This window comes from Gadus morhua, chromosome 14 (genome assembly GCF_902167405.1).
Source record: "Gadus morhua chromosome 14, gadMor3.0, whole genome shotgun sequence".
Taxonomy (NCBI): domain Eukaryota; kingdom Metazoa; phylum Chordata; class Actinopteri; order Gadiformes; family Gadidae; genus Gadus; species Gadus morhua.
In genome coordinates, this window is record NC_044061.1 from 18,739,231 (window position 1) to 18,760,417 (window position 21,187).

General features: G+C 42.7%; 2 protein-coding genes across 4 annotated transcripts; both read right to left on the reverse strand.

Annotated features, from left to right (window-relative positions):
- Nucleotides 1-509: 509 nt before the first annotated feature.
- shcbp1 (SHC SH2-domain binding protein 1) lies at nucleotides 510-9,970 on the reverse strand. 3 transcript variants are annotated; one of them, XM_030377315.1, is made up of 13 exons: nucleotides 9,639-9,970; nucleotides 8,554-8,760; nucleotides 8,270-8,385; nucleotides 7,694-7,902; nucleotides 7,468-7,563; nucleotides 6,215-6,445; nucleotides 5,601-5,778; nucleotides 4,981-5,101; nucleotides 4,032-4,163; nucleotides 2,436-2,554; nucleotides 2,084-2,170; nucleotides 1,731-1,878; nucleotides 510-1,338 (listed from the first exon to the last, which is right to left on the reverse strand). In XM_030377315.1, exons 1-13 carry the CDS (start codon nucleotides 9,790-9,792, stop codon nucleotides 938-940), a joined length of 2,199 nt encoding a protein of 732 aa, XP_030233175.1. In that variant the 5' UTR covers nucleotides 9,793-9,970; the 3' UTR covers nucleotides 510-937. The 3 variants fall into 3 exon arrangements, with proteins under 3 accessions (XP_030233175.1, XP_030233177.1, XP_030233176.1); XM_030377316.1 differs by having other exon boundaries at nucleotides 884-1,338; nucleotides 1,764-1,878; XM_030377317.1 differs by lacking the exon at nucleotides 8,554-8,760 and having other exon boundaries at nucleotides 9,639-9,919.
- A 2,245-nt stretch (nucleotides 9,971-12,215) lies between these two features.
- LOC115559006 (cytochrome P450 27C1-like) lies at nucleotides 12,216-19,280 on the reverse strand. Its single transcript, XM_030377600.1, is given in 10 exon segments — nucleotides 12,216-12,665; nucleotides 12,842-13,045; nucleotides 13,684-13,762; nucleotides 14,450-14,616; nucleotides 15,767-15,930; nucleotides 16,134-16,249; nucleotides 16,251-16,323; nucleotides 17,251-17,450; nucleotides 18,813-19,003; nucleotides 19,098-19,280. Coding segments are annotated over 9 exon segments (1,317 nt in total). The 5' UTR covers nucleotides 19,098-19,280; the 3' UTR covers nucleotides 12,216-12,542.
- Between the last annotated feature and the right edge of the window lie 1,907 nt (nucleotides 19,281-21,187).

Below are 21,187 nucleotides of genomic sequence, written 5' to 3' on the forward strand. Positions count from 1 at the left end.
CTCGAGGGCCATTAATAGACACCCCGCGGGCCACAAAAGGCCCGCGGGCCGCTACTTGAGTATAACTGCTATATAGAAACCTTTATTGACTTGAAATTGACATTCAGAATACTAGTCAGCATTTTCAGGTTGAAATCATCAAAGTCTGTAGTATGAAGCGTCTTTCAACCCAGTGGAGACGCGGTAAGGAGCAGTGCAGAGGACTGTTGAGCTGTTGCCGGCCAACCGTCACCCTGACCAAGGGGGAAGAGACGCAGAAGAGGTACTGGGTCTCCTGGAAGATGGTTGAGAACTTAACAGGGCTGAACCTGAGAGCACACCAGTAGTCACCTAGTGAAGACTAGTCAACAAGGAGTCTCTGGAGCTGTTGTCGAGGTCAGGTATCCTATTGTTTTTATTAAAACAAAAGCTTCCAATCAGCCACCTTGCTTTAACTCAACAATACCCCCTACTTTAAATGTATACAACAGCGCTTGGGCTCATGCAGACTGATAAAGAACAGCACCATGGAACCCAGACAATTTACTTTAATTCCATCCGTGGTAATTTCTCACCCACACACACGACAAATGCTAAATACTAAGTATTTAGTGATAACATTTTATTTCCACAGTTAACAAACTAATGGTAGTTGATTCAATAATATCTTAAGAATTTGAAATTCCAATAAAATAAAACGGAAATGCTTTCAAAACAGCTGTAAAGCTTATAATAAAACACAAGAAAACTGTTAAATAGGGCAAGTCCAAAATATTTTCACATGAGTGATACATACTGGTGACAAAGGGAAAGAAAAGCTTTACTTGATTCATTTTAAAGTGTATTAGATGGCTGTGATAAAATCTCTAAAAAAGTATTCAGCATTAATTACGGTCCTTGAGAAGCTGTCATCGGTCTCACAAATGAGACAACATACATTTGTGTCTATCAATGTCCATTAGTAGAGAAAAGTGCCAAAGTCCCCCATGCCGTTGCGTTTGAACTGGTTGCCTTGAATCGAGACAAACATTTTCTGCTCCAGAAGCCCCATGTCTGTGTGCGTAGTGCCCGCGTCTTTGTTTCTGCTCAACTGGCGACAAAGCTGCCACTTTTTAGTTGAGGTTGTGGTGGCCGGCTCGGGTGTCTCACCCAGAATATGATGCTGCACGCCGAGACCGTTCATGGAGGCCGCTCTAGGGGTCGCCAGGGCAGAGGCTGCTGGTGAGACAAGGCCATCAGTGGAGAGGGGTCCATGAACCTCTTCTGGTGGAGGATTTGCATGGGCTTTTGGATTCTCTTGTGGCTGGTGCAATTTTTCATGGGCCACCTCACTCCCATGGTCCTTTTCAGCAAGGTTGTCTAGAGTGAAAAGAAGCACAAAGGATAAACAAGCTTGTGAGACCGATTGTCGAGTTTCTGAAATGGCTTGCAGTTAATATATTGACCAATTAAGTATATAAAAATAGCAATATATTTGCAGGGGCAGTTCACCTATTGAACACAATCAGCCTACCATTGGGGACGTTGTAAAATGTTTTACAGTAATGTAGAACTTGTGCAATACAATAAAAGATCAGCATTCATTTTTAGTTGCAATGCATTCAATCAAATTCATTTGAATACCAGCAGGTGTCCAATTACAGATTTTACTTGGAAATATGTCACACTACGGAATTAAGATGTACTCTTGTCTTAAAGCCATTACACTGATCCGTGTAATGTATAAGTATTATAAAAATGGTGAAGGTTACCCATTGCGGTCTCCAGTGGTACACTGCCATTACCTTCTTGCAGCCGATTGGTAGGTTTGACTAGGATTATTCCATAGCCCTCATTATTATGAATCACATTGTTTTCCATGATGATACGGGGCATCACATCTAGTTCGTCAGCAAAGTCCTAAGAAAGGAAGTGAAACATGGACGAGTGAGATTCAGGCAGTTTTATGTGGTTGTATGTTCATGTATCTGAAACCCCGTAATTTTTTTATCATGTTATCTGATCTCAATCAAAAAAATTAATTCCCTTCATTAATTTCCTATGTGATGGTGTCAGTCATTGGAATCTAAATCATTGTATTAATTTAGATGATTTGTATTTTTACCTTAATGAGGACTCCTTCTTTGCAGTGATGGATTCCATTCCCAGTAATGCTGCATACACTGCCAGGATAGATCTCTATGCCAGCCCCCTGGAATCAAATCAAAAATAACTATCACCAACAACATAACCTAAGGCAGGGTGATCCTGACAAAACATGATTTTAAAACCTGCTAATAACAAATTATGGTTTAATCAGAAAAACACATATTGTTTGAATAATGAATTGATAATAATAATAATAACAATAATGGTGTCACCTCCAGTACCATCAGCTGGACACAGTAGTCTTTTCAAAAATTCTAAATATAGCTTTATTATGTAAAACAAACACATTTTAAAGTCAATTTCCAAACCTTGGAGCCATAGAGGTCGCACAAATTCATGATAAGATGGGCAGAGGTTCGTACAATCACCCCCGTTGTTTCACACTGCAGCACACAGTTCTCCATCTCCAGCTTCCCCTGACGCACACCTGGGAATGGGAGTGGAGAAAAAGCAAAATAACATTATTTGTCAAAATAAATAAAAATAAAGATGCATAGTCCAGTACAGGGCCCAATTAACATAAGTCTGTGTTGAATGCCCAGAAAAGATAAAAGTCACTCTACTACAGTAATGATTCTTATTACTTCTGTGTATTTCCTCCAAAGTTTAATGACTTCCATATGCATCATTTCTCAAAAATAATGCATATTATATACCTTACCACTGCTTAAATAGTAAACGGCAGCGAAATTTGAATGAGTCTAAAAATGAGACCCCCTACCTTTATACAAACACGCAATTCAAGAAATCCTTCTTTCCAATCGCATTAAGAATAACCTCACTCATACAAAAATTCCTATCCTTAAAACACGATTTCAGATTGGTATGCTGCACACAAACATGTAGGTGACATGCCTGAATTATCTCGATTTAGGCTATGGGGGTTTAGGCTATGGAATACGAAAGGCATCCAGAAAATAATAGATCGATATGTAGTTTGAGCTTTGCTTTCTTTTGATCAATTATGTCAGCCATACCAAATCCCAAAAAAACACTTTTTCAAGTATTTACTTGACAAAACTTGAGGAAGTAGCACTTGCAAACTTAGGAAAGGGCCATGTATCTAAATATTACAGTATCTTAGTTACACATAGTACTGAATCAACACTAGATAAACTAAACGCTTGACTGGAATTAAGCTTGTTTAAAGGCACAAAAACAAACCATAAATACTCTATTTAAATTACTTCACTATAAATGGCTGATGAGAACATACATAACTCCTGTCAAGCTTCATTAGATGTCTGCTAATATTCCAGATGTGTGTTCTAAATGTGTAGATGAAAAAGGAACTATATTCCATTGCTTATGGGAATGTTCAAGGATCCAGGATTTCTGGAAAGAAGTTATAAAATGTTTGTCAGAGATGTTTAAGATCTGGGTCCCTTTGGATCCTAAATTGTGTGTGCTTGGAGTGTAGTATATATATATATATATATATCTTTCTGTATATAAATTTACTATTTATTCTTTTACTTTATTTTATTTAAGTAATTACTTTATTGGTATCCTTATTATAATGGTGCAAGTGGCTGTCTTTTTATGTTGTTAAAAAAATACAAAAACAACCATAAATATATTCTGAAAAAAAAAGAATAACCTCAGTTTCTCTCTAACTAGGAATTGTTTTTAGCGGAGGGAACTAATCTGTCAACCTCTAATTTTTATTTAATAATTGTAATTATTAATTCAGACAACTAAGGTTGTACTACTGTCAAAGTTATCATTGAAGACATTACTGACTTATTTTACACAGTTCATAATATATCAGTTTTCTGTCGTGAAATAATAAAATGCTGAAACGATTCTGTGTATAATGAGTTTTTCTTACCAAAAAGCAATCAACATTAATCTTTGAACAAGCAATGGTCAAAATCATTAGACGTGATCCTATTCCAACTCACAGAGAATGCCTTCGATTGCGTCGTGCTGGATGAATTTCACATTGGAAATTTTGATAGCAGCTCCAGTGGTTTCAACAAAAGTGTCACCCTTGTTCTTTTTCTCGATCACCACTTCATCAGGAAGGCCAAATCCTGGTCAAATTTAACATACATTTGAATTAACACAAACACAAAATGGACCCACATTCCAATCAACAATAAAAAGAGGAGGTAATGAGATTGAAAAGACATGCATATTGGACGTTGGGGGAGGCCGAGGGATTCATTAGATGTAAGCTAGTGGTCGATATCCAACTTCTACTTCACACAACTGAAAGGTTTTCCTGCATATACAATAAAGAAGTGTCCTCCTTGCTTAAATTCCGCCCTTATGCTTTTGTGCACATATATAAAATGCCTGAAGAACACAGACAGCATTTTATGTATGCATCATTCTCATAGTGTGAAAACAATGTGTCGAGCAAATGTTTGCATCTTCCAGATTCTGCCCCAAACAGAGAGTTTCATGCCCTTTAAAGAATGTATAAAAATAAATAAATCAATAAAAAAATGTATTACAAACATATAAGCAATGTTTTGAGGTAAGCCATGCATACTTTGGACTGGAGGTTATCGTTGACATTTTAAATTTCACAATTTTCAATTGATGATAAATTATGATCAATGATAAATGGAAGAAATTATTTAGCCTTTAGATTGGATGTTATTTATAATATACACTGAACAAACACATGAGCTTAATAATGCTTTCTTTATTCCATGCAACAATATTTTATTGTTATTGTTGAAAAAAGAGTGACCTTATAAAGCCTAGTAAGCAATCGATATCTACGCCTTTTCTTTCACATCCCTACACGCTTCTGGGACATTTGTGTCATGCGTGTTATCGGCCTAAATCATATTGAGCCAAGAAACCTTAAAGTTAATGGGATGATATTCCCTATTTTACCTTCTATGGTTATGGAATCAGGCAGTAACAGGGAACTGGTTACAGAGTAATGTCCCGGGAGTATCAAAACAGCATCGCCCTGGAAGCATGCATCTACTGCCAACACTGGGTCACTGTGGAACTGCACAGACATATTTGACACAACAGGAAAAACAGACAAATTAGTCAGATCTCAGTCGTGCACATTAAATGTGCTGATTCAAGGGCTTTTAATTTGACTGAAATCAATCTGAAGATCCATAGTCATCCCTTAGGAAAATGTCCTATAAGATTATCCGTCTCAATTGGACTGCACCTGCCTCTGTAGGAGACGATTCCAATTTTAGATTGCTCCCATCTAATTTCCAACCAATCAGTGCTTCTCTCCTTTCATTGGTTCAGGGAATCCATCTTGCCTGGCAATCACATGTCTGCACACAGTGTTATATCAATGGAAGAGTAATGTAGGGATGTAGGTAGGGGACCTTTTTTGGAGACGTTTATCATCAAACTTTTGCGCTCTTCTGAGCTCTCTATAAATTCAAAACCTTACCTACACCATCTTTGGAGGCTATCAATAATGAACATTTGATTCTTCTCCATTCTTTGACCTTATTAAGATTTAAATAAAGCACTCCTACCTGTATTTCAGTGTCGTCGGCAGAGCACAGGTGCAGCAACTTGTCATTCAGGAGGGACTGGAGTTGACTGGCTGAAGTGGATGCTGTGACAACATGGATGACCCTTCCCCCGGATGCCCTGGAACCTTTTGCCTCGACACAATGCTGGCGTGCATTCCCCTTGTACCCAAGCACATACCTGGAGGTTTCAATTGTGAAAGATAGCATGTAAAGCATTTGTCTGGCTTGGGGTTGTAGGGTGTGAGATGACAGATGATAAAGAGAAAAGCTATTTATACATTCACTTTGGTCTCAATGGTGTCGTATCCCAAGTCATCACATTGTGCCGGCAAAATGTATGGTCAAGACACAATGCAAATGTCTATTTTCTCTGGCAAATTGTTTTTTTGTTTCATCCATGCATTGTTATAATCTGGTTCCCTCACCAGTGACACTGCTCGGACCAGAATGGCAACTTAACAATTATACAAACAGCAGATATGGCTTCCTTACGGATGCAATCGTTTCTAAATGAGACCCAACCTGAAGTGACTTAAACAGGGGCCGTAGTATCAGACACCATTCATATTACGACTGGAAAAATACACGTATACCAGAGTCAAATCACACCTCACCGTAAAAGCGGGTTTTCAATGATGCAGAGCTTGCGCTTCAGTATCTCCAGCTGGTCATACAGCTTGACACCCTCCACCATCGACACATTGTCCAGCTCACAATCTGAGTCGCAGGTGAGGTCGTTGCGGAGTGAGGAGAACTCCTGGAATAACTCTGAGCAGCGGGCCAACAGGGAGTGGTACTCTGCCACCAGTCCTGCTGGAACACGGTCCTCCAGGACGTCAAAGTAGCTATGGTTAGGGAAGAGAGGAACATTGTTAGGCGGAAGCGTTGCCTTTCCGACAGAAGGCTTGCGGTACACTCTGTGTCCTCCATGGATAGTAAAGTGTGGCGCACAAAGCACTGCCGTCGTGTTCACAGGTAAGCTTCCAACATGGACAAGAAAAGGAACGGTGCTTTTAGGAGTGCTCTAACCCGGCCGTTTAGGAGTGCTCTAACCCGGCTGTTTTTGGGGAGAAAGTGAGGACAGGAGGATACCCTGGGGTCTACATCTTGCATCACGTAGGTTTACCCGTTGTTACAACCATAGATTAGAGTGTGCACCACCCACTGTATTTTTGGGTGCTTAGCACCTGTCAAGGGGGGGGGTGGGTTATTATTTCCTTGTTTCCTTTGGTGCCACTGTTAATCCTCCTTGACCCCTGGGTTGCTTGTTTTCTTTTGTAAATAAATATCATTGTGTGATACCTGGTTTCGCGGTTTTGTGCCTCTGCACCCTCACCCTACGTCTGTTGCCTTATGTTGCGCCCTTCAAATGAGTCACCACCAGGGGGCGCCCCAGTCAAATGAGTCCACCCCAGTCGAGCCCGTTCTCTGAACTCACCCCATGACTTCTACAGCTCACCCTGGTCTTGCAGACCGATGTTGGAGGTCTAGCAACCAGCTTTGAAAATCACTTCAAGAAGCAACTCCTGAAAACTGAAACCTATTCCAGTTATTTAGTGCAGCTGTTAAAAGGGGGAACTGTCCGTCTCACTGCTCTACGCACCACAATACAATAGTTCTTATTCAAGAGTCCGGATGCAACGTTAGGTTATTCCTTTTCCCTTCTTGTCTTCACTATTACTTGAAATGCCTTTGGGGTCAGATTATTGACTACGGGCTTCAATCATATCTTGTCATTGTTTACCTACATTTTTGGTAGTTGTGAATCGATTTGATATGCGTGACTCTTACAGGATTTGTTTCATCGTTTCACTAATAATTCCTGCAATTTGAGTTGCAGGAATTAGTTGCAATGAGTTTCACTCACAGTCTGAGACGAGGCTCCACGCAGCGAACAAAGTAATCAAAATCATCATCTTCATCTTCATCGTCCCAGATTCTCCAAATATGCTGATAGAAAAATCTGTGGAAGGGTTTTGATTATATGAATTGATTTAAATATATAGAGTTAAACAAAAATAATAACGGAGAGCCAACTTCAATCACCCAACCATTTTTCATTAACACAGTGTCGCCCTAGAATTACTCTATACCTAAGGTGTTCAATGGCCAGGGCTGTCTGGTCCAAGTCCCCTGAATCTTCAAACACCAACTGGAGTTCCTGTAGAGGCACCTTGTGTTGTGTGGCTTCTAGCAGCACTCTCATGGACTCCTCATTCAGATCACATCCATGGGTCTCACACTGGATAGGTAGCGCGAGCTGAACACATGCTTTCAGCTCCTTGCAATCTACAGCATGCACCTGTAATCACAGTAACAGCAATTAAGTGGCTTAAGAAAAAAATGCTAATGAGGAAACAAAAGTATTTACAAAAAGGTATTGATAGCACAGACTTAAGGCCATTCATGGAAATATAACTACCAAATCGCTTAATATAAGAATTTAATCAAATATTAAAGTTGCCAGAGGCCAAAGGAATTTTACATTTGTTAAAATTTGTAAAATACACTAGAAATGACTAAATGTATGAATCTATTCATAAAACAAATTAATTACCGAATTAGAAAATATAATTCATGATGACTAAATAGATGAACATCATCACTAGTTTAACATTTGTGTTGAATATAAAAACTTTTCATACTGTAGATCAACACATGAAACTCACCTCAACAAGAACATCAAAGACATCGGTGGACCATAGGGCCTGCCAGTCACATGGCTCTACTGCCTTTTCCAGATAGTCTGATATGAAGGCTCTGACCTCTGATGTCTTACAGTCACCTGGTGGCAAAGATTAAATACCCAAATTGAATTTTTGCAAAGAAGTAAACACCTATAAATATAAATGCAGAAAAAACATTGTAATAAACCATAGCTTTGGTGACTTTTGTACATGCTGGATGAAATAACTATAATATGGATAACTTTTTCAAAAATGTTATGCATTACCAAGCATATAGTCCTGGTAGGCCTTAAATCGCTCATAGTAGAGAAGCTGGTTTGTTTGGAATGTGTCAGGGAGAGTGACATCACCGCGACAACGTCTTTCAGCTCTCTGTAACCGGGTCCCAGATTTGTCTGTGCTGTTCAAGTGGTCTGAATCGCCATCATCTACTTCATCGTGATCTTCTTGGCCACTATCTTTCTGACTTATGCCTTCCAAAGAAAAGGACAACAGCAATTATAGTCGGGCGTTAACGTCCTAGTCAGCATTGAAATGCCCCCCCTTATGTGCCTCCTGCGCGCCACACCTAGCAATTGAATCACACCGCGGATTGTTGGGGGCGAATTTACACTGGTCTTTTTCACTTTTTACCAATGTCGAATCGGTTATTTGCGAGTACTCGAGCATTTTTCCTCATGAAAAACTCCCATATACGCTTTGAAACACTTTTAAAATCTACTTATTGTTTGGCATCTTCCGTTTTAATCAGTACCTCGGCTATGTTTGGAGCACTGCTCTCAAACTATGGTATTCAACAACCGATGATGTAATGGTTTCGAGTGTAGCCTCGGCCAAAACAGCAATGTGGTGTCATACGTGATCATACGGAGCGCAGCAAGCTTTATGCGGCTAAGCAGGGAAACATCAGCTGATCCAAGTCTGGAGTGCTACAGTAGCGTATAGATGCAGTCTCGTTGCGTTTTAACGACACATCGGTGAATATTCTAGGTAACCAAAAATATAATACAATACGTTAGAAAGTTGTGAATAACGACGAGCTAACGTTAATTGCATCAGACTGTGACCCTGCTGCGGAGTGATTACGGAGCGCAGAGGCACACATGGAGGTTGCTGAAGACAAGTCCTAATTAAGAGAAATAGAATCAATTGTAATATTAATGTATATTTCATTATCCAAATAATGTCTGTTATAGAGCTAGAAAAACACACACGCTGAATTAGATCTTCTGACAGTGTGAAACTACATAAACCAAGAGCTCCAACATTATCTGATGATAAGGAACCAAGTACGCATTCACCCTAAATAATTGTTCATTTATCCAGCCGGCATTGAAAAAAGTGGACTAACCTTGATTTAAACCGAAAGATTCATTTCCGATACGAATTTCGTTGCCATCTTCAGTTTCAAGTTCGACGTGGACGTAAGAATCGAGATTCAACTCAAACTCCTCTACTGGCGTGTCGTGACTTTCATTCGCATTTGGCCTCAATGTTGTCGGCATTTTAGCGAGGAGATAGAAAACTGTTCAAATACGTCTCTACTTTTAGCGGGTCTTTTCTTAAAACATAGTATGGCAAAACAGGAAATGCACTCCACCCAACGTCTTTCGAATTTCCCACACAGATGGCGTATTGACCAATCGAGAGAGGCACGACACCCTACGCCACGGAGTGGGCCGTTCCTTGCACTAGCAGACATGACCGGCTGGAATAACGTTTATATATAGGTCGTTTGAATCGATTTGTATAGGTTCAGTTATTCCCTTATTTCCCATTCCCTTAATAATGAAAACAATTACGTTTTAGGAACTAGTAAACTTTAGAGAATAGGCACAGGGGAAATGTGTACCATAGTTATGCGCCGGAAATCCATACGTTTCCAGGGTATTCGTCGCGTAAACAAAACGAAACGTGGTATGTGGTGACCAGATAGACATCTTATATAATCGTTGGAGCATCGAACGCTACCGCCTACTGGCGCTGACGAGACGCGGGGCCGCCACCTTGGGAGTGGTCATCCGCTCCACTCAGTGCATTTAATTAATCATACCTCACTGAATACCTCATGCGGTTTTTTGTCATACGTGTAGCTATGATAAAGGACACATGGTTTGGCCTGTTTTATTATTCATAGTTGGCTTAACACTAATAGAATATTCTGATATGCTGTAAATGACCAGACATCCGAGATCAAAACTGGGAACATAATCCCCGCGATGGGGGAAAAAAACGGTCAGCTTTAAAGAACTTTAATATTAAAAAAACAAGATAATAAAATTAAATAATACATAATATTATACATAATACACAATACAATATATAAAAGGATAAGTTTGTTTGACAATATAATATTTACATTTATGAATGCTAGCCTTATGATGATACACCTACTCTTTTGAGGTGAACCGGGAAGCTGAAGAGGGATGGAATAACACCATCAAATAGTCTGACAACCTGACCCGTCCCGTCAAAATCAGCCTGCTTAAAATGTTGACTGCAGACCACTGAATAATCTGAATAATCACGCAGTGAAACCTTCTCTCCTCAAAGCCCCTTCCCACTTCTTCCTCACATCTTTATCTTTGGGAAACCTTCAGAAGTGTCAGATGCATCTAGGTCAGTGCTTATGGAATATGATTGATCAAGTATCAGTTCATAGCCGGGTGAACTAGCCAAGTTCAACAGTAATCCCAAAATTACCCCATTCCAGGTGTCAGGTGTGGCAGGGCCTTTTCCTGTTTATCACACATTTTATCCCACACATTTCACGAAGGTGGACTACACAAAAATGGGTTGGAAAGCTATACTGTGTAGTATATGCGCGCAAGGCAGCATGGGTATACCCAGGCTAACAAAGTCCTGCCAAGGGCCCGGTTGAGTTCTGCTTAGACCTCAATCCCAAGGTGCAAACTCCATAATAAATAACATGATCCCGAACATGAACCCACCATCATGGTTGAAGACTAAGTCTGCATTGGAACAGGACATTGGATGTGAATTACCTGATGACACATGGCATCACAGTGTACGATATATAGTGTACATGCTTTGTCTTTCAGTATAAGGCATGTTTTCGGGTGTGTTCCGGATGGTAGCAGAGGTTGTCATCAGAGAAATGACCAGATATGTTCTGGTCATGTCCATCTTTGGTTGTATTTTGGACACCTGTTTTTGAGGGTTTCTCAAATATGTGTGACATCAACATTGATCCATTGATCTTTATTTGGCGTATTTCCTTTAGAAACTAGCGCTCCCATCAATCAAGAAAATTAAATTGCTTTTGCCTCACTCATAGCGTAGACTCATTATTTTGGTAAGAAGTCAGAACGGCCTCTATCTTCCCTACAGTGGGTGAAAAGAAGTGAGGTGAACCTGAAAAATGAAGATACACTATGCATGGATCCAGACAGAAATTTGAGGAGTACAGCATCCCTTTTGTCATAGCCACAGCTGTTGTGTTGTGTGTTCTCCCCCTGCGTCAACTCTGGCCTTCTCATGATTTGTAAAACTAAATAAAAAAATCTGGGTCCATCATATTTTCAGCTACAATTGTGTTAAGAAAAATAAAGACACAAAACCAGAAGTGATGCCATTTTAAATGTAATTGGCGATAGGGGGTGCTAATGTCCCTTTACCCATGGAAACGAACATTACATATACAAAGGCATTAAAGTAGTGATATTTAAGGGCATTAATTCATTACAGTGGTCTGGCCAATCAAATTTTTTTATTCTCAACAATGTTAAGTAGGATCTTCCTCCCTCTCCTCACTGGATAAGCCTCCACTGGTTTATGTCTCTTGGTTTCTCTCGCTAGGTGGTTTTGTCAGTTATTGTGTAGGGGTGGAAAAAGTGTTTCCTTGACGCACTGTTGGTAAAAACATATTTTTATTTAAAAACAATAACACAAAGGTCGAGTCACTTGCACAACTCAAGCCTCCCTCCAGTCTAGAACTCTGGCCCTCTTAAGGAGCACAAGAATGGGTGTGGCTCAATTAACCTATGAGCCACAGCTGCAGACTATTACAGGGCTAACAGCCGGACAGGAACACGTGAATCTTTTAAAACATGTTAACACAGTGAAGATGCCATTCACATCTTCACAAGGGGGTTTATTTGGTCTGCCTAGAAGGGGTTTATGTCTGTAAGGTGGTAGTGGGTCTAGTTGCACCATGTCTAAAGGGGTCTATGTCTTTAGGTGGTCTAGGTCTATGGTGTCTGTCTTTAGGTATCTATCTCTGTCTCCAGCGTGTCTAGGGGTCTCTGTCTCTGAACCGGATATGTACGGGCGCCGCAGGACACAGCAGACCATGGGTCTTGGCTTTGACCTCCGAGGAGAGAAGTGGGGACACGTCGATGTTGAACCTCTGGATCAGCTGACAGGAGGAGATAAAACACTTTTAACATTTACATTCAACCAGTTGATGAGTGTTGATTTGCTGTGTGTGTGTGTGTGTGTGTGTGTGTGTGTGTGTGTGTGTGTGTGTGTGTGTGTGTGTGTGTGTGTGTGTGTGTGTGTGTGTGTGTGTGTGTGTGTGTGTATTGCTCCTACCCTTGCAAGGGCTAAGTGCATCTCAAGCTCCGCTACCCTGCGGCCGATGCAGCTGCGGAGGCCGTAGCCGAACGGGATGGAGCCAAAGTTGTCCACGCGGTCCGTGTTGTCCTTTCGGACCCAGCGTGCCGGACGGAAGTCTCCGGCGTCCGGGAAGTTCTCCTCCTCCATAGATGTGGAGTAGTGACAAAGAGCCAGCTGGGTCTGGCACCATGAAGCACATAGGGTCATTTAGGACACTTTAATCCAGAGAGACTCAACATTTAGTCATCTAGGCCAGTGTTTCCCAAACTTTTTTTCTGGGGACCCATTTTTTTTTAAATTACAAACCATCGCGACCCAATTCACAATAGACCTTATTTATAAAATCGTGAGCTGAACAAGTTTGTGCATAAATGAACATTCCTGAAAGTTTTTACTGCCAATTCCGCATCCCCTTATATATGAACTTAAACCAGCCATTTCGAAGAGATAAATCACAACTTTTTTTTATTCACTCGTTATTGAAAACATAATACACATATTAAATACTCAGCCCTAAATGAGACCAAATAAATGCATTTAGGCAGAGTTCCCCTCTCCTTGTTTTGGCTATCTCATTGTTGTTATTTCCTCTCACAATGTACATTAGCTTTTCAACTAGATTCAATGTTATAAGTAAAATGATCAGAACAATACAAACATTCAGTACTATCAAATACATGCTTCTTGTTGAAAGTTTGTTAAATGCTAAAAAAAAAATATATATATCATGCAACCAAATCTCCCGCGACCCACATGTGGGTCGCGACCCAGTCTTTGGGAAAGACTGATCTAGGCATGATTATGTGTGTCCTGCTCACCCCTTTAGGTATGAAGTATCCTCCCACCACCAAGTCATCCTGGGTAACCCGCCCGTTGCCGGGGAGAACTGGAAATAGCCTGCACCGGACAAACAAAGACTCTCTTTCTCTCTCTCTCTCTACACACGCAGCTTTAAAACCATTCCCTCTGGAAGACGACCGGGAGGAGCAAACCAAGAAAGCGAGGAGCCGCAGGGAGCAGGTTCTTCACGAGGAGAGATTTAAAATGGAGTGACTCAGTAATGTAACAACCTGTATTTATTTAAACTCCCGTTTTCTACCCGCCTCTCTTATCATTCTTTACTCGCATCCTCTGCCTCAACCTTTCCTTCCCAACATCTAATCCTCCACCTCCCTACCCTCTAACCCTCCACCTGTCAACTATCAAACCCTCCACCTCCCCACCATCTAACCCTCTACCTTCCAAGCATCTAACCCTCCATCTGCCCACCATCTAACCCTCCAGCTTCCGAGCATCTAACCCTACAACTGCCCACCGGCCCCCCACCACCCTACTCTCTTTTCCTCCACCTCCGTACCATTTAACACGCTATTCCCGACCATCTAACCCTCCACCTCCAAGCAAAAAGTTCAGACTTCTTCTCCAGGCAACAGAAGTATGCAGTAAAGGCGTAGTCAGTATTTCCGACTTCTTTACCACACAACAGACGTCTTCAGCTAAGCCATAGTCCGTACTCGCGAAATGGTTTTCAGTAATAAATGAAGTTATGAAACATGGATAGTGAGTCAGGGTATTTGTGTGTACCTGAGCGTCTCCTTAACGAGGCCTCGGACGAGGGGGAGGCGAGTAACCTGGTCGGCGGTGGGGGTCTCCTCCGGCCCCAGGACCCCCAGCACCTCCTCATAGATCTCCTGCTGCACCTCCTTGTTCAGAGCCAGCATGTAGACCGCCCAGGTCAGGGTGAACGATGTCTGGAGAGAGAGCCAGAGCAAGAGGGTCATTTTAAGAGAGACACAGAGCTGAATATAGAACAAAGGATCTCCACTTGGCAGCGACCGATTCACCCGACAAAAGACTGTAGCAAAGGGCTTTGCTAAATACTATACCAATACCAGGCAGTCAGTCTGAGTCTCCAGTCTGGGTATATTGAGCCATGTTCATTATTATCAGTACTGTTGTTTCCTCTATTCCATATCTCATTAATAGGTTTGTTGTTAGTGTGTATTAAAGTTGGAAGGAGTATGTTTGTAGTTAAGTGTGTATTGGAGTTATTGGCATTGGTATTCGACTCCTTATCCTCCTGTCTTTGTCTTCATAGCTTCTTCCGCTCATCTCTCCTTTCCTATTCCTCAAGAATGCTGGCTTGGAGATCACTCCAATTAGTGTGGCGGTTTCTGGAATACCTTCTAATTTGAGAGCTTGGGACTCATGGGATTGGGTAAATGTCTTTTTGGGATATGAATCCCATAGTAGTCAGGTAGCTACCTATCCCTTTTAGGTCCACCCCCTAAGCCAGGCTAATTGGCATGGCTACTGTTTTCGGATGGCCACTGGCTGGGCGCATTACATATTTTGACCAAAGGAGGGGCCAGACACACACACGCACGCAGGCGTGCGCACACACACTCACACACACACACACACACACTATGCACTTGTAAACAAAGTTGTTATACAAGTTGTATAACAAAGTTGTTACACAAGTGCAAAATAGTGTGGGTGCGTGAATGTGACACGAACCACATTGAGCTGAAAACAAGATAAAAGTCCCACCCTGTGAGGATCTCAGGCAAAATGACAAGAAACTGGATCTGGGTGAGAACATCTTAAACTGTGGAGTAAATGTACGTGTGCGCATGTGCTGACCTCAGGCTGAAACCCTGATATTGGCGCCAAAGAAACACAATCCTTGAAATACAACACTAGAACCCACACACCACACACACACACACACACACACACACACACACACACACACACACACACACACACACACACACACACACACACACACACACACACACACACACACACACACACACACACACACCAAACTTCAACACCAGGCCATCCATTGACACACCCTCTCACACACACACACCCTCTCTCACACACACACACCGTGTCGACGCCTGCCAGCAGCATCTCCGTCACGTTGGCATAGATCTCCTCCAGGCTCATCTCCATGGTAACCAGCATGTGGGTGAGTAGACCCCCCTTCACCTCCTCCCCCCGCTCTGTCTGACCTCTGACCTCCTCCAACCTCTTACTGACATGGACTTGACCTGGAGAAGGGGGGTGGGGGGGGGGGGCAGAGAAGAAAGAGGGAAGAGAGTGAGAGATTGTGCAGAAGCAACAGAAAGCCACACACACACACACACACACACACACACACACACACACACACACACACACACACACACACACACACACACACACACACACACACACACACACACACACACACACACACACACACACTTCTTACTGAAGTTGAAAAGGCCGTCCCAGGAGCTGCAGAAGTCCTCCCAGGGCCCGGGTAGGACAGGCCGGAGCCACTTTGGGATGGCCCCGGCGTACATGGTGGTCTTGAAGGAGCTGAACATAGTCCTGCGTATCTTTTGGCACCTCCTCCTCCAGACAGCCTAGACGAGTTTCATACAGGATGGAGGCCATTCCTGCAGAGGATGCATATGGAATAAACACATAATTATGACTTATTAACAATTCCCTATTCACAATTTTATTATTATATTTTTTATTTATTTATCACTCTTGAAACAAAAAGATACACTATTGTTTTTTCTGAGACTTGGAGTTTTTACATCTTTTTGATGTGGAGGCGTCCTAGCAATCCGCAGGATCAGCTACTAGATTGTCTGGTCATTGATTACCCAGCATGCTTGTTACAAGACATAGGCTACTAACCAACCAAGCCACAAGCATATCCAGCGGGTTGCTAGGCTTGGAGGCTAATGACAAGCTTAGCCAGTAGCTAGGCTAGCCAGCTTCTCTGAAGTTTCGCATTTTTGCATGCCCTCAGTCGAGCTGGTAGACAAGACCAATGAATTCCCCCCCTTCCCTTCACCCCGCCTGCATGTTGAAATCATGTCATCAGCTTTTTTCGTCACGAAGACGATACTTTTGACATCAATCTGACTCCATAGAGTCAGTCTCTTCCTCCTTCTCCTTCCTTCCCCTTTCTGCCTCTTGAATAATTGAGGCAGGAGGCCAGCTGTACTTTAAGCATAGAAATCAACACACAGCGCCGTTCCAATGAGTTATGGCTGTCATTTAAATGCTTGCCATTAAGCATTGAAACATATGGTAGTTATTAACCTTTCCCAGTACATCTCCTTGATATCAAACATTCAGCCAGTGGAACCAAACTTCCTTGGTGCCAGAGAGAAGAGAGGAGGATAGGTAGGAGAAGGTGGGTGAGAGAGGAAGAGGGAGTAGAGAGGAGAAGGAAGAAATGAACGAGGGGGGAGAGGAGAGTAGGAAGGATAAGGGGAAGACTCTCCTATTCTCATACGGGTTAGGATTCTTTCTGCACTGAGGAAGCGTCCTATCTGGCAAGACTGTTATGTGAAAACATCACCTACCCTCCATGGCGTACAGGAAGAACAGGTCATTGATGTTGACCACAGACTCCCCGTCAGATGATCGGCTGCGTAGGGAGCCGACCCTCTTAACCAGGTCGTCCACCACAAGGTTCACATCCTCTGAGAACACGGCCACGTCTCGCGGCCGCATGATCAGCTGCCGCAACACACTACGCATCTTCAGCCATTTCTCACCCTCCCTGCAGGACACAAAGAGCAACACAACTTTTGATATATGCATTACACTCAAAACCTTCAAACATTACACTGTGCTATGTACCTCAACACTAGAGAGACCCCAACATGTTATGTATCCCACATTCTAATGACTTCAACAAGATATTAAACTAAGCATTCTAAGGATCGCAGGACTTTAACGACCCCAACATGTTATGTACTGCAACATTCTAAAGATTCCAACATGTTATCTAACCAGCAGTGCAGCAAACGGGGGGAAGGTGATGACAATTCAGGGGTCCTTAATCTTAATTTTATGATTTATCAGTAAGTGCAAAAGAAAATGTATGCAGATTTCTGCTCATAAATTATGTTTTCAAGCACCGTTAACATGGCTGGATAGTTTGTCTGATCATTTAAATTTTTGGTACTCCTGTTTGTAAACATATTCAAATGTAAAGATCCAATATATAATAATAGAAGTGTCGTGTCGACGGTGAGTGTCGCGTAAAATCTGCCTAAAACAGTTTCAAGTACATTGTGTAAGTTCAGTAAATGAACTCTTACAATAAGATGAAAAAAATACTTTTGGATTAGAGTTATTGGAAGGATCAGGGCATGTTATCCCATGTTTACGACCCATAATAACTTTTTAATTATTTTTAAGTGCAGCTGTAGTGTATGGGCGTTATAATGAGCGATGTTGTTGCATGATGATACAATATTAGTACTATACATAGTAGTTGCATGATAAGTGTTAGTATTTGCAGAGTAATTAATCCTGAAATGATTTGTCCTTACTAAAATGCAACACTTATAAAACAAGTACATCAATGATCAGCCCCCATGTACTTCAACAATCCAAAGGCCCCAATTAGCCATGCAACGATTATAGACTACAATTTAAACACACTGTTCAACGGTTGGTCATAAAAAAATAATACACCATAATGTCCTTTTTGATAGAGAGGACAGTAACACTAGGTGTGGCTGTGCCTTTCAAACCGAGACGTTTAAACCATGGTTAATAGTGAAATTGGTAAATGATGCATCCCTAGCCCCAACATGTTATGCACCCCTAGCCCCAACATGTTATGCACCCCAGACCCTAAAGACTCCGACACTCTCATTAGCATATTAGGTCAGTCAGTGCGTTTACATGACACTCAGGAAAGTCAAATTATTGGCTTAGTCCAACTATGATTGGATTATAGATACTATGATTGGATTATTAAGTGTTGGCCCTGACACCACATATTATGCCAGTATTGGACCCTGCCCTCTCCAAACATCACTAGACACTTTACTTGATATTTTAGCGGGTTTACAGCTAGCCTACCATAGCTTCATGTGGTCCGAAAAAAGACAGGTCAAAGGTTACTCACGCAGAGATGAGTGCGGTGGAGCATCCCCTTATGTCACGGCTCTCCTTCCAGTACTCCATGTTTGCCCTCTGGGGGGTGGCTCCCTCGGCCCGCAGCACCTGGGCCACCAAGTCGCGGTCAGCGATGGACACCACCAGCTGGGGGCCGAAGCGGGACTTGAAAATCTTTCCGTACTTCTGACGGTGCTCCATCTAGAGACAGAGGGAAGCTGGACTCTTTATTATCCTCAAAAATAATACACTGATTTACATGTGACTGTGGCTGAGCACAACGGCTATTGCTGACCCGATTAGGAGAGCATGGTCTAGATCATGCCCACATAGTTGGGCAGGATACGCCGCCAAGCCGGATCGGTCGCAGCTTGTCAATCCCGGCAATTTCACCTTCTTATCTCAATTTTCCTCGAAATACGAGGGGATCAACCCCCGGTCGTCAGGGCGCGGGGTTTCTTGGTTCACTGGAGAAGGCGGGGCTGCGCACGGAGTCTAGACCTGCAATAATGAGTTCACGTCTGAGTGTAGACTACAAACGCGATTAACTATGGTCAGGGATGTTCGTTACTGTCTAGACACGGTCCAATAAATAGTGAACTTCATAACAGCCTCACCGAAGCGCCTACAGTGCTTAATGCAAAAAATCGCAACAAAAAACGCCTGCAGAAATGATCCGACACCCGCTGGTCTCAGGTTGATTCATATCTATAGTAGCGGCCGAATCATACCTCCGGATCAAATTAACGGCATCGACAATCGCAAACATGGCATCTGTAGAGATGATTTTGCTTTGTGTCATCCGAAATCGGCAAAAAAAAGTGCAACAAGTGTAGGCCTAGGCGGCGGTGGCATGTGACACCCCTGACCAACCCGCAGATTATCTCCTCCAAATGTTGTTAAATGACCAGTTACAACTCATTACCAAAGCAGGGGAACAATAAAATAAAAATGTCAGGTAGATATATATATATATATATATATATATATATATATATATATATATATATATATATATATATATATATATATATATATATATATATATATATATATATATATATATATATATATATATATATGCAATAGATCACGACAGGCTGTGGCATGTGCTCATTATACCACTGTTAAGGGGCGTTGTCCGGCCCCGACGCGCAGCGGAGGGCCAGCGACCCCCTTCACAGTGGTATAATGAGCACATACTAACGAAAGCTTAGGCACACGGCGAGTGAACTGCTCCATAGAATAAATTGGACAAGGTGATTATCAAACCATATTCCATGAAATTTTGATTGAACTCCATAGTACAAAAATTAAACAGGAACCGGTCTGCAGAAACACAAACCCGCCTAATAACAGCATATCAACAAGTAAGAAGTTCCTATTTGGCCTCGGCAGGCCTTGGGAATCCATCACACTCAAACACACAATTTGGCCCCATGGACAGCGACATACACGCCTAATAACGGCATATTAACAAGTAAGAGCTTCCTCTCTGGGCTCGGCGGGCCTTGGGAATCCATCACACACACACACACACACACACACACACACACACACACACACACACACACACACACACACACACACACACACACACACACACACACACACACACACACACACACACACACACACACTGTGGTATCCCGCTCCCCCAATGAGCCGGGTTCCAGGTACGAATCACTCGTTAAACAAGGTTTAAGCCGCCCTCTGCATTTATTGCATACATCTTAGACAATACATTATACTCGCGGTCTCTAGGGCCTCCGTGAGCCTCTAGTTGCTCGCGGACCCGAGCGCTTCCTTCTTCCTCGCTCCCGTTCCTTCCAAATGTCAGTCCTCGTGCCCCTTTTAAAATGTCTTCCTGGCTGTCCAGCCAGGTGTCTCCCATCTCGCTGATTGGGGTTCAACGGGTGCACTCCGTCGCCGGCTGGTGGATGACGGTAGTATATTCCGTCCAGGATGAAACCTCGGGTCCGTTCGGACCGAGGTTTAAGGGGCGGGACGCCACACTCGCCCAGGCAGGAATCGCGTCGGGACAAGGCATCAGTGTCGGTCTGCTTCTGGTGGACCTCCCGGTGAGGCCTGATCTGCTTCTGGTGGGCTATCTTGACAATCCCTCCCGATCAGGAGCGGTACCGGGAGGTGTGGTACGATCCCTGCCCTAGCCGTGAACACCCCCTGTGGTGTCCGGATGACCACGTGGCAGGTCTCGTATGTCCGGTCGTCCCCGTGTACACACGTCACCTCTATGGGTGACCCTTCCCTTCCCTCCGCCAGGTCGGGGCGGAGGAGGGTGAGCATGCTGCCGGTGTCCAATATGGCCTGTGTCTCTTTGTTCATAACCCTCGCAGGTACGGTTGGGCACCCGGATGCTTCCTG

Bases quoted from the DNA above. Each gene is read 5' to 3' on its own strand.
- shcbp1 (XM_030377315.1), bottom strand. From the start codon at position 9,792: ATGCCGACAACATTGAGGCCAAATGCGAATGAAAGTCACGACACGCCA. The intron at 5,779-6,214 runs GTGAGGTGTGAT...TGAAACCTCCAG, and splicing joins ATTGAAAACCCGCTTTTACG to GTATGTGCTTGGGTACAAGG. The intron at 1,339-1,730 runs GTAACCTTCACC...TTTTCACTCTAG, and splicing joins ACCACTGGAGACCGCAATGG to ACAACCTTGCTGAAAAGGAC.